The sequence below is a fragment of the Agrilus planipennis genome, unplaced genomic scaffold (assembly GCF_000699045.2).
Source record: "Agrilus planipennis isolate EAB-ADULT unplaced genomic scaffold, Apla_2.0 scaffold112, whole genome shotgun sequence".
Classification (NCBI taxonomy): Eukaryota; Metazoa; Arthropoda; class Insecta; order Coleoptera; family Buprestidae; genus Agrilus; species Agrilus planipennis.
Window position 1 is genome coordinate 94,721 of NW_020438886.1, and position 12,740 is coordinate 107,460.

At 32.4% G+C, this 12,740-nt stretch overlaps 4 protein-coding genes across 5 annotated transcripts; 2 read left to right on the plus strand and 2 right to left on the minus strand.

Annotated features, from left to right (window-relative positions):
* Positions 1-429: 429 nt before the first annotated feature.
* On the plus strand, positions 430-2,183 carry LOC108742426 (SH3 domain-containing protein 19). 2 transcript variants are annotated; one of them, XM_018477631.2, is made up of 6 exons: positions 430-580; positions 648-780; positions 834-997; positions 1,054-1,341; positions 1,397-1,667; positions 1,760-2,183. In XM_018477631.2, the coding sequence occupies exons 3-6, from the start codon at positions 921-923 to the stop codon at positions 2,063-2,065; spliced, it is 942 nt and encodes a 313-aa protein (XP_018333133.1). In that variant the 5' UTR covers positions 430-580; positions 648-780; positions 834-920; the 3' UTR covers positions 2,066-2,183. The 2 variants fall into 2 exon arrangements, with proteins under 2 accessions (XP_018333133.1, XP_018333134.1); XM_018477632.2 differs by having other exon boundaries at positions 435-531; positions 635-780.
* A 149-nt stretch (positions 2,184-2,332) lies between these two features.
* LOC108742427 (cysteine-rich hydrophobic domain-containing protein 2) lies at positions 2,333-3,631 on the minus strand. Its single transcript, XM_018477633.2, has 4 exons — positions 3,554-3,631; positions 3,161-3,390; positions 2,896-3,106; positions 2,333-2,838 (listed from the first exon to the last, which is right to left on the minus strand). The coding sequence occupies exons 2-4, from the start codon at positions 3,274-3,276 to the stop codon at positions 2,671-2,673; spliced, it is 495 nt and encodes a 164-aa protein (XP_018333135.1). The 5' UTR covers positions 3,277-3,390; positions 3,554-3,631; the 3' UTR covers positions 2,333-2,670.
* A 259-nt stretch (positions 3,632-3,890) lies between these two features.
* LOC108742428 (short coiled-coil protein B) lies at positions 3,891-4,974 on the plus strand. The gene is made up of 3 exons (XM_018477634.2): positions 3,891-3,981; positions 4,043-4,220; positions 4,404-4,974. The coding sequence occupies exons 2-3, from the start codon at positions 4,160-4,162 to the stop codon at positions 4,763-4,765; spliced, it is 423 nt and encodes a 140-aa protein (XP_018333136.1). The 5' UTR covers positions 3,891-3,981; positions 4,043-4,159; the 3' UTR covers positions 4,766-4,974.
* Positions 4,975-5,497: 523 nt separating this feature from the next.
* Positions 5,498-9,490, minus strand: LOC108742420 (semaphorin-5A; the record flags this gene model as incomplete). Its single annotated transcript, XM_018477627.1, has 6 exons — positions 5,498-6,126; positions 6,188-6,346; positions 6,419-7,435; positions 7,498-8,365; positions 8,847-9,146; positions 9,248-9,490. Coding segments are annotated over 6 exons (2,982 nt in total), but the record flags the coding sequence as incomplete, so codon positions are not given.
* Positions 9,491-12,740: the final 3,250 nt, after the last annotated feature.

Here is a 12,740-nt window from a genome sequence, read left to right on the forward strand (position 1 = left end):
AATAAAAACTACTATGTATTTTGCAACATACAATTTCTTCACATCATCAAAATTTAGCCTATCCCTCTTTAACAACGCGCAACGACGATCTGGGCCAGCGTCTCGCGTCGCGACGCTGAAGACGCCGACGCACTAATAGTTACCCTCGATCCCCTATTCAAAACCGTACTTACAATTCCATTTGATACATGTGTAAACAACAATACACCTCAGCTTGCGGGATGCCTAAGCTAATAAAATATTCATCTTCATAAAAAATCTAATATGGTTAAACTGAGAATTTAATCATAATACTATGAAATAAAAAATGTATTAATCTTGTTCAATTTTCTTTCTTATTTCTTGAACTTTGTTATCAAACTTTTTTATGAAATATTTTGCACACTCTGTACACATTTTTTAATATTCAATCTTAATGATCTTAATATTATTATTAACGGTTTCTGTCATCTGTGCCTTGAAATCTCTTCTTAATTTTTTGTTTTGTATGTGTTGTGTTTCATATTTTATCTGGATTTCCTTAATTTACGGGTAGTTAAGCATCTTACATTTTTATACGTATAAATTATAAATGAATGGAGTAAGTGCATAATCAGTTCTTATCTCTTATCTTGTTTTTGGTATTGACAATTAGTACATGGTTACAGTCTACAGTGGGGAAAGGCGTACGTAAATACATTTGGTGACAAGCACGTACGTCGTTATCAATAAATAAAGTGATTTTCTAATTAATGGTTATTTTCTTATTAACTACTTATTTAAGATTTACAATTTTACAAGGTAATCAAATTGGTAAATATTTTTTCCTCATAAAAGACATTATTTTGTTGCAGTTCTAGAGAAAAGGCATACTGTAAGTACTCTTTGTTATGAAACAATTGTAATTTAAGCTGTTAAGTTAGTACGTATTAAATTACTCAATGAAAAGCATGAGAGTTCCAACCAGAGCACCACCCCCAGTGCCACAACAACAGCATAATAAATCGTTTTTGGGAAGGTATGTTTATTAATTATTTTTTAAATGTTAGAAATAATTTTATGAGAAAATTCTAGACAGAAAAATGGAGAAAAGAAAAAACCGCCCCCTCGACCACCTCCACCAAATTTTAGTAAAATGAGGAGCAAATCTGCCTGGAATTTAAATCAGCCTTATGAAGAAGTTTCTTTAATAGACCTGAGTCCACCTCGCTCTCCAGCCACATTTATTTCAAACAGAAATCATGCTTTTAGTGGAAGCATTTCTAGCTCATTTAGTAACAGTACAAGCAGCTTAGCATCCAGCAAAAAAAGTTATGAATTGGATAATAATATATGTGATACATGGTCTTTGCAGTCAAACAGGTAGAGAAGCAGTATCTATTATAAATATATGATCTTAAATATATATTTATTACAGTGCCTCACAGTCTCCCATATATTCCCAGCAAACTGAAAAAACTATTAATAAATCAACTGTACAAATGCCAATGCCTACTATAATTCGAGCTCAACCAAGTAAAGTTAGTACAAGTAATAACTTTAGAAAAGTTTTCCCTGGCAGCGAGTCTCCTCCTATGCCAAACATCCCTCCCCCAAGTCCCCCTAAAGAAACTGTTGATGTTAACACACCATATGCTATTGCTTTATATAATTACCCTGCCCCATATGAAGGTGATCTCGAATTAGAGGTATGTTATTCAATTTTTTTTCTTATAATTTAATTATTTATTATGGTGATATGACCTTGGTTGAAATATTTCTTCTCATGGTTTCTTTACAGGTAAATGATATTATTGTTTTACTAAAAAAGGTAAATGATGAATGGTATTATGGCCGTGTAGGTGACAAAGAAGGAATGTTCCCAGCCAATTTTGTTGATGTTCAAGTGCCTATTGAAACTAATGATAATAATGCAACAGCTCTTTATGAATTTATCCCACAGTTACCAGGTGACTTGCCCCTTTATCCAGGTAAAGTTGTTACAGTAATTGGTAGAATTTCCAAAGATTGGTTAATTGGTGAATCTGAGGGACAAAGAGGGCAATTTCCTGTAAATTTTATTGATAAAGTACCTTCAAATATTTGATTTTTAATTTGTATGCATAATTATAAAGTAATTTGTAATTTATTCAATGTGATACACAGGCTGTGCCTGTATGGTGTATATATTTTAACATGTGTGCGTAATATATTTTTATTATTGACTGTTTTTGTTATTGGAAGCAATTATGTTATGTAGTACTAAACGTAAATTTTGTATAAACAATTTAAAGCTTTATTGGTAATTGATATGTTATGCAGTGAAAGCTAAATTACTTTTATTTCACCAAAAAAATGTTTTCAAACAAAAAAATACAGTTTTACCGTTTATTTACGATTTTTTACTTTATAAAAGTCACAGGTAATAAATGTTATAAAATTGAAAACCAAATACTTAAACAAACCAGCTACACATCATTATATTTAATGTGTCTGATTTTCTCTAAATATACTTACAATTTATACATAAAATTGACAAGAGTTATATTACCTACCTAATTAAAAATTATTAATTCACTGTTAACTGAAAAGAAATAAATTTTTATCCTTTTAACAAATAGTCTAGTCAATGATCACATAAGTAAAAAATCTTACTGTCTTAATAAAACTACTTATTACAGTAATAAATTAATAACAAAGAAACCTTTACTCTTAGTCTGGTCTATAAATTGGCAGTTTAGGCAAAAATTCAATTAATATTACGTATTCCATCATTGAAGATGAATCACAACGTTGTTTAGAAAGCCTCCAATGTAACCCTAATTTGTGGTATAAATAACTATTTTCCCATTCTAATAATTTATTTAATGAATGCTGAGTCTGTAACAATGAAAGCAAAAATAAGGTTTAATAATATTATTGGCAATATTTGCCTACCCTTTTACTGAGACAAATTACAGGCCACAAGGAACATCCTAAGGTACAGCAACAACATAAGCATCCACAAAATAGCCATTTAACATTAACAGGAAGGGTTTTTTTAAGAACATTGTTAATTCTAACAACAGTTTCCTTAAATTCTTCAGGAGCAACACGGGATACTAAACCACTTGGAAACTCGGTGCTAAACCTATTGCTTAGTCCAAATCTGAAAAAAAAATTATGAAAGAATTTTAAATACCAAGTCCCGTAATGCATATACACAGTCAAGTTCCCAGCTCCACGAATAACAACAGGATCTGGTATAAGGGTAACACTTGCATGCTCATCGCTTGCATTTTCATCTTCTTCGTAATAAATTGCATCAACACCTTCCATTAGTTTAGAGTAACAAAGAAACGGCAAAAAGGATATAAAAATCCAGTAACAATTTAGTATGTCCACATTTTGTAGAAAAATTAAGGACACCTTTAGATGTAACTACGCAAATATCTGAAAATATCCTTATTTATTTAATTTTAAGTATCTTTTTTAATATGAAACTTTATAAACACAAATGATTTTGAGTGAAAATGTGTTTTTGACATTATTTGTCAAATCTCTCATCCATAGATAATAGATCTACAAAGGGTAAAAAGAAGCGTAGCAAAGTTACCTATGGTTCTTACACTATGGTTCCATCTAGATACGCTATAGTTCTTATTCAGTTATTATTATTTATTGATATGATCATTCCTTGTATATGATCTTCCCTTATAGTACGTTCTTGAAAAAGTAAATGCTATGTTAGGTATCGTTTTCCGTAAGGCAAATTTTAAATTCAGGAATCATACCACTCTAATTACTATTTACTGAATAATATTAATTATTTTATAGTTATTTAAACATTTTCAGTACTAAAGGTGCTATATATAACTGTAGTTTTCTTTTTATTACATTGTATAATATTTTTTTAAGTATATCTACTAATTGTGCTGCACTCTTCCAAAAATACCAGAAAAATCTGCAACTACACAAAAGATGCCTATTTAGTCATAGGATTGCCATAGATAAGCAAAGTTTAAAATGACGGTTTTATTAGAGGTATTATTGATGTTTTCTGATGTTTTCTTTGTTTCAGTTTAATGTAAATTTCATATTGTAGTTATTTACCGTGATTGCATGAAAGATTTGATTTCCATTAAGTATTACTTACATGCAACATTATTAGTGAACTGTGTTCGTGAACCACATCGACTACCTCCCTATAATAATACTTGAAATGGCAAGTACACAATTGCAAGATATCAACAATATTCCTTTAGCTGACGATGATCCTCAAGGTAATTCTCATTTAAATACATACTAAAAAGTGTTAAATGTAATCTTAAACATGGTTTCGCCCCTTGGTAAATGTTTGGTTATTAATAAGTACTTGCTTAATAGATGCTATATTTTATATCATTAATTCTCTTTATTTATTGTATACATTTTGACGATTTACGTGATGAATTCGTTAATTTCAGTTATTATAAACGAAGATCAAGATGTCAGCAATACAGAATCTGAAATACACTCATCAAACATGATTCATGGTAAAAGCATGGACTCTATTCAGTCATCATTCACCAATGATAGTTCAAGCCCTCAGCATAATAGTTTAGACGCAGATATAAGCCCTGATGAACAGGAAGAAAAAGCACGTTTAATTGCCCAAGTACTTGAGCTGCAAAATACACTTGATGATCTTTCTCAGAGAGTGGATAGTGTGAAAGAAGAAAATCTAAAATTAAAATCTGAGAATCAAGTGTTGGGTCAGTATATCGAAAATTTAATGTCAGCTTCTAGTGTTTTTCAATCTACTTCACCAAAAATTAAAAAGAAGTAATTTGTATATCTAAAGCGTTTTTAACTGTTTGTTGTTTATTTGGCTGAGCTCTAGTCAAGAAAGGAAAATTAAAAGCACAATTGAATATACAGAAATGCAATGGTAGGAGCCTCTTCTATCAATAAAAACACTTCACCTTTAAAAAAATACTCATCAGTGTATTTTCCGATTTATTTATTTTTTGCTTACTGCATAAATTATTAAATGTATATGTAAATTTGTTGTTTATTTAATAGGTTACTGTAAACCTATTTAAATTCGTCCGAATACAGTAAAACGATTGCCATTTCAAACCTCAATAACATTCAATATTTAGTTTTTAGGGCTCTTTTACATATTAAGCCTATTTAAATATATATACATATGTATAGTATGTACTGTTGAAGATTTTAATTTTCGCATTTTATTTTTGCTTATTTAATAAAAGCATTCAAAATAAAATTTTAAATTTCACATAGTCTTTAACTTCAAAAAATCTTATTACAATTCTGAACTTATGCTTTTCACCTTGAAGGGTTTTAATTTAAAACAGAATCGTTTTCTTATATTTGTATATTAAATAAGTTATTGCATGAGAGTTGACAATAGAATTAAAAAAATACATAACATTAAAAAACTGTTAGAATGGAGAATTGCAGTACTTTTTCTAATAATAATACAGCAATAGTTGCGATATGAATCTTGGTTAAATGTGAGGTATAGTACTCTGTACATTAAATAAATATTTCTCTATCTGCTTTCATCACAAGTATACGCAAAATTTCTACAGGTATACTGCTATTTGTGATTGTACAAATTTATTAATATCTTACAGCAACACTTATTACATTTTTAGCGCGATATAGAAAGGTAATTTATTTATACAAATAATTATACAGGTACATTGATTAAAAATCTTTTCCAATATGGAAAGATTTTATTTTTCACTGGCACAACGTAAACTCCTTAAATCTAATCAGTCGCATTTTAGTCGTAATAAAAATTATCGGACTTTCTGTGTCCATTATTAAGTCCATGGCTGTTTCTTTTAATTGTTGCAGTGTCGAAATCAAATAATTTATTTGATTTGATCGTCCCACAGTGTGAATTGTTCAAAACTGAATGAGATGAAGATGCACCATGTTGTTTTCTAGTTGATAAGTCTTGTAGTGGTACTGGTATGTAAGGATTTTCTTTTGCACTAATGTAATGAGGGGAACTAGGAACTTTATGTCTCTTTTTCTTTAAGTACATGTAAAATATTATTGTAGGAAAACACGTCAACACTCCAACAACAAAACCAGTTATTATATAAGCTGCTATTATACCACCTCCAATTCCTAATGATGCAGTCTTTAGTTCCGCTTCTTTAACGGTAAACTCTTTATAATGAAACAGAATGGAATTAATCTTTACTCTTTACTATATTACAAGATTGCTTACCATTGGATGAATACTCTGGGACACAAATTCTTGTTTCTTTTTCTGGTCCCTTGCACATATGGGGCCCTGGATTTGAGGTACGACACTTTCTTTTTCGATGTTGTTCATTATTTTCATCACAAACAGACCAAACTGTCCAACTATCCCATCCAAGTAAAGCTGAAATTAAATACAAATAATTAGAGAAGTTTTGTCTTCATTTTACAAAACTCCTCTGTCGTCTATACTTACAAGAACAAGGTGGTTCTTCGCAAGGTTTTTCTTGGACAGTCTCTCCTTCACAATTTTTTCCCAAGCATTCTCGGGAACGCTTCTTAATCCCTAAACCACATGAAACACTACATGGAGACCAGTCAGTCCAGCATCCCCATTCGTCTTTGCAAGAATTGTTAAAACAACGTTTAGTCTGTACTGAAGATCCGTGACAGTGACCTCCTCTACAACGACGATGCCTTGTTTGCACTCCCTCGCCACATTTTACTGAACATTCACCCCATTGACTCCATGCGCTCCACTTTGTCATAGTTTCTAGGCTGTTAAGGGCGCACATACCATCCCTACACACTCTCTCATCCTCTTTGTACAAACTTATTTTTATTTGAGAATGATTTTGCACAGGTGCTTGACAGCTAAATTTAAATCGTTTCTCTACATATTCACCAATGTCGGTGCTTTTATTGGCTAATAACCAAGGAGTCCAAGGACTATGACGCTTTTGTTCGCTGCAAGAATGCATATTGCACGTTTCATATTCTAAATGGCAACCTATACAATCTAATCCACCATTAGATGGTAGAGGATTATCGCATCGTCTTTGTCTTTTTCTAAATCCTCCTCCACATGGTACAGAACATGGTCCCCAGTCTCCCCATTCACTCCATTGGCCGTCCCTTACTTGCGAGACTGGCACAGGGCATGGAGGATTTTCGGCACACAGAACTTCAGCTCTATCTTGACCAACACAAACACGACCACCGTGTGCGGGAGTAGGATTTGAACAAGTCCTTTTTCTAGTTTTCACCGCGATTCCACAAGTTGCAGAACAAGCCGACCAAGCTGACCAAGGAGTCCATCCTCCATGTGCAGTACAATTAATTACCGCAGTTGATTCGCCAACACATTCTGATCCGCCATTTAGCGGAGCAGGGTTGTTACACTGCCTTGTTTGACACATACACGTATCTGGAGATTCTACATTTTCTGAACTTCGTAACTGACAAGGAGTCCAGGCCGACCAACTGCTCCAACCTGAAAAGTGACATGCAAAATTGAATTAAGCTCGGGAAGTAATTAAATAATAGAAAACATACCTCCGTCAACTGGAGCATTGAGGATTGGACATGAGATAATACTCTGATGCCAATGTTTGACTAAAGGCCCTCCATTGGGTACCCCAGTGCAAGCATCTTCTAATTCATTCCACCCACAGTAAGGATCCATAGCGTTCAAACAACTTTCCCTAGACACGTGTCTTCTACAGTGATTTGAAGGTATTTTTAATAAACCCGTATTAGTTCCAGCGTACAAAGAATCAGATTCTTTTAAGTACTGAATACTTAAAATATTTTCTTTGACTACGGGTTGCCAAACTTCCACGACACATGTTTCATGGGTGTTTGGGAGAACAGACAACTTCTTTACAAAACCTTCTGTAGTAGCCACATATAATACATGTAAAGAAGAATGCAATTTAGTTGCTGTAATGTCTACAGTTATGTGTGTAAATCGTTCCAATTCAGATACAAACAAGGGATTTAATGTAGTGGCTTGAACGGCATTATCCATAAGTTGATATTTTGAAACTTCCATGAGATATTTTGTATTGGTAGGTGCACTGCAATCAAAGTTATCCCGATAGGTTGAATAATGTCTATCCCAAGCGTTTCCCGCGTGCTCCTGATACTTAAAAGGCCCTGAAAAGGCCTCATTTATGGCAGTAAGGTTGAAAGCGCAAATGGCTGATCCAGCAATGCTATTTATTGGTGTTGTAAATGTTGCATAAAATAGATTTTCCTCTGGTACAAAGGAAATTCCTTGGATTTCATTAAAATAGAACGGATATTCTCCGTTCAAGGAGCAATTTAGTCTTGCTTTTAAGAAGGTTGTCCAATTGTCCTTTAACATTGACTGACCGCCAACGTCGTTTTTACATACTCTTGCTATTCGAGAATAAATAATCTGAAGCAAACAAAGGTCCGCTTTCAATAAAAAAATGTATTAGAATTTATAAGGAGAGAGCGAAAACTGCAATTATTTAAGGTATCCATCAAAAAATCTACGGGGGCGAAATAGTTATCCGAATGGTTATGCATTATTTATTCATATATTTTATAATAATTCACATGCCTAAACTTTTAAGGTCAAACAACAACTAACAGTTTATTATAAATTATTTATGAAATATGGATGAGATAAAAATCGCTTTTGTTGTTATGCATTAATGAATGTATCAATAAGTGCTAGGCAACTATTTTACATCAGAATAACGTACATTATTAGTACAGTGATCAACCATATCTAATCATAAGTTCACTTGATGGAAACTCGCAGTTCACATTATAAATAAAACTATAAATGTTAATTTCTACAAATTAACGTTTAGTTTTTTTTTTTCAGAGTATATAAGTAATAGTTGACCCTTTAGCATATAATGTCATACCTTTCCACAGTTGATGTATTCTACAGCAGCTTCTTTAAAAACAAAATATACGAATTTGCCACTTTCAAACGATCCTACAAATTGTGGGTCATTGAGCCATAAGCTGTTGTACTGTTTTGTACGGATAATATGTTTTCCACTGCTTTTACAAATGCCTGAGTCGGATCCAAGAAAATCTATAGCACCACCTAGATAATAATCGCCTGTTTCTGATATAAGTGTTGTAGTATTGGCCATAGGATTATGTGGACATCTTGCTATACCATCTGTCCATTCCATAACCGATGATAAGTTATCAATCTAAAGCATTTCATATATTAAGGAAACATAATAAAGAAATGTGTTTCTCAATTTTCACTAGTAAAAAATTTATTATGAAACATTGTTATTATAGTCGTTACCTCTCGCCAAGTACATATCGGTGAAAAGGCATTAGTTCCACAGGTAAATATCCTTTTACCATTAGATAACAACACTTTAACATAGTTGCGGCACTTTTCTTCAGTTTGTCCTTTAGCTAAGCACAATCGAATTTTTTCTTTAGTCGCAGGCCAAGTGACATTTTCTAATAAATGTAGACCCGATAGTGATAGTCGGAATACAGCATCTCTGAAAGAATTAATCAAAACTAATATCTTCTGTTTTCAAAATTTGAAATGCCGTGAAAAACTCGAAAACGGTAAGCGTCATCTAGCGAGTTATTAAAGTGTTAGTGTAAAGCTGCATAGTTGCGATAGAAGGCGCTAGAAAAACCACGTTTTCCATCGTTCATACTGTTTTTTTTCCTGAATTCTATTAATTTAACAAGTACGGGTTTTAAATATTTTTATTAATTATAATTGGGCGTGATTGGCTGAAAGTAATTAGTCAGTTACTCAGTGCAGAAAAATTAAGATCTTAACCACTGAGTACAGCGCATTTCGGCCAGAGCAAACTTACTAAATTCATAACATGATCGGCTTAGTTTATATTGTATATACTTCAAAATTAATAATTTCATAAGAAATATTTAAATATTTAATTACAAGTAAGTACTTATTTCGGTCAAGCATGCCCAATCGTGCGAGGTACTGACAAATAATATGCATTTCGGAAGTCCAGCGTACTATACAGTGCGGAGTACATGTTTACTTTTTAGTCACGTGGTATCACACCTAGTGTTTCCATACTTTATTTGTACCATTTTTCGGCCCTTATGACTAGTACTACTCGTAACTAAATTGCATGTTTTCATCTTAAATGTTTCTTTTGTTTAATTGTGAACGAAAACAAAGAACTTGAGTGATTTTATTACAACTGTGCGTGGAATCATAATGAAAATTTAGGTTACAACTGAACAATGAATAAACAGCAGAGAAACGTAAGTACCTAGTAAGTAATATACTTCTTATTAGAATCGTAAAACTATTTAAAATTGGGTACAACGCCGAATCAATTATATTGACGATTGCTTCGTTGACTGTCTTTTTCCATGTACAAAACACGAATCTTTATAAGATGGAGACATTTTAGATGATTCTCATGTTCGCCGGGCGATTGTGAGATTATTATGATAATTGTCAAAAGGTTATTGATAAACGTTGTGGAAGGTTGGAATAAAAGGACATTAATTCAAATTAAAACACACAAGCGTATACATAAATATATCTGGTCGACTGAAGTACACGTGGTATAGGACACGCTTGCTTATTATTTACTTATTAGTAGTTTAATTTGCTCGTTGATTGCTTTATTGTGTTACACATCAGTATTTTATGTCCGTCTCTTTAATAGGTACCTGCTTCGTGAACGAAGTTGAAGGTTTTATATTGCAAAAATTAATATTAAAAAATGGCAAATCTGCATACTTTTGAATATCTAACGCCTTCAAAAAAAAAAACGGTCTATGTTTCTATTTTCCTCAATTATAATTGGGTAAAGTTTAAAACGCGCCATATATACGTTGTTTATTTAATCCCTGTTATTAACAGTACGATGTAAAAGATAAATTATCCAATCGTGGGTCTTTATATAGACTTCAAAGTACACTAAAATTGCTGTACAAACATATTAAAATGTTCAATTAAAAAGAATTAGATAATATTTTGTGAACTAAAAGGAAAGCTGACAAGAAACTCCTATTTACACAATGTGTACAAAGCTCTAGGCTCCTAGAAAGAAAAAAATTCTAGGATTCACATCAGTGGTGGGGAACTTGTAGCCTCGAGATCGTATGCCGCATGAGGCCTCCGTGAATTCCTTGTGCGGCCTTCATGAAAGCAAGCTAGCCCTTGTATTAATCAATTAATATTTAATTATACAGATCGCAACGATTTGAATATGAAGGGAATTAGGTAAATAACATGCTATCATCGATTGAGCATTACACAGCTAAGACTTTCCATGGTATAGGATTGATTATCTTCCTTCGGCGAGACTGTTTCAATACAACCGCATCACGACTTTGCTGCGTTTACTGAGGATGTCTACCGTAGTTGTTGGCGAAACGTCGAATAAACGATTCAATCGAAGCGAAGGAGAAAAATCGATCGAATATTGAACATTATTCAGACGAATTGCATATAAAAATTATAACTTCAGTCGCATTTATGTATACCTATATATACATATATCAACATATGCGATGTCCTTTATTACTGCCTAATTTATATGTGTACTCCAATGATACAAAAACCGGAGTTTCCCCCAAAATCAACCCCCACAACATATGATTACAATATTAAAATTAAAAAATATTTTTTTTTTTGTAATGCAACTACACATTTATAGTTTTCGGATTTTCCCTTTACATTGCTTCTTGCTTAATTTCATGATTCTAAGTCAACGGAAAATACCCTGCAAGTTTTGATTCCGTTGTGAGTGTCAAAATGGGCATAGACGAGGTGCGCCCCGCGGTCAGTCCCTAAATGAAATTATTTAATCTCCAAAAAGGTTATGGTACCTATAGTTGCGCCCCAATGACAATTTGTGTATAATTAGGTATATTTTGGTATATAACATTATTCTTATAGGGTGCTTTAGATCTGGGCCACTTTCTTGTAAATGCCAATAATAAGTAAAAAAAAAACTCCAAACATGGTTAAAGAATTTATTTAATTAGTTTTTGGCCATTTTATCCTATATAAAACTGGGGTATCTCTATTCAAAGCTGTGTTTAATCGCATGAAAAATAAATTAATCTTTAGGTAGAAGGTAGAACAAAAATATTAAAATTTGTATTTCTTTCTTTAAAAAACATTTGCCTTAATTCGTTTATAAACGGTCGGGAACCGATATCAAAGTGATCGACAATAACGACTGTTCAAAGTCCATTTTTCAGAATATCATCAAATAATTTATCAATTACAATGAATAATTATTTTTAATTTTTCCGATTAAAATAACATCTCTCTGAAGGTAGGTATTTCTTCCACTAACATTTTTGGATGAATGCACATATGCATACAATTACGATTAGAACTGCACGTTCTTAGTTTTTGAATTATTAACAATTTTTATGAGGTCTCATGATAAGAGATACCACATGATATCATTCCTTATTATATTTTATTTATAAATAGATTTAATCGTAAGTACCTCCAAAGTGCATTGCATTACGTGAGCTTTAACACGATGGTTTGACGAAAACAAACGATTTTATTTGTCATTAACTGCAAAAATCCATGCAATAAATATGAGAATTTGTGACGTAGTCGGCGCAAATTCGAATATTTTGAAATGGTTTATTCATTAATTTGGGTTTATAACTATCGGGTTGTTCGGAAAGTCATTTCGTTTTTTCCCGACAGAGGATTTAATTGTATTCTTTTGCACCCAACTTCACATTTAAGCCGTATAATTTTTATATGCTTTGAGAGCTCATATAGCAAGGCTTGTGTGTGAAAAATTCCAATT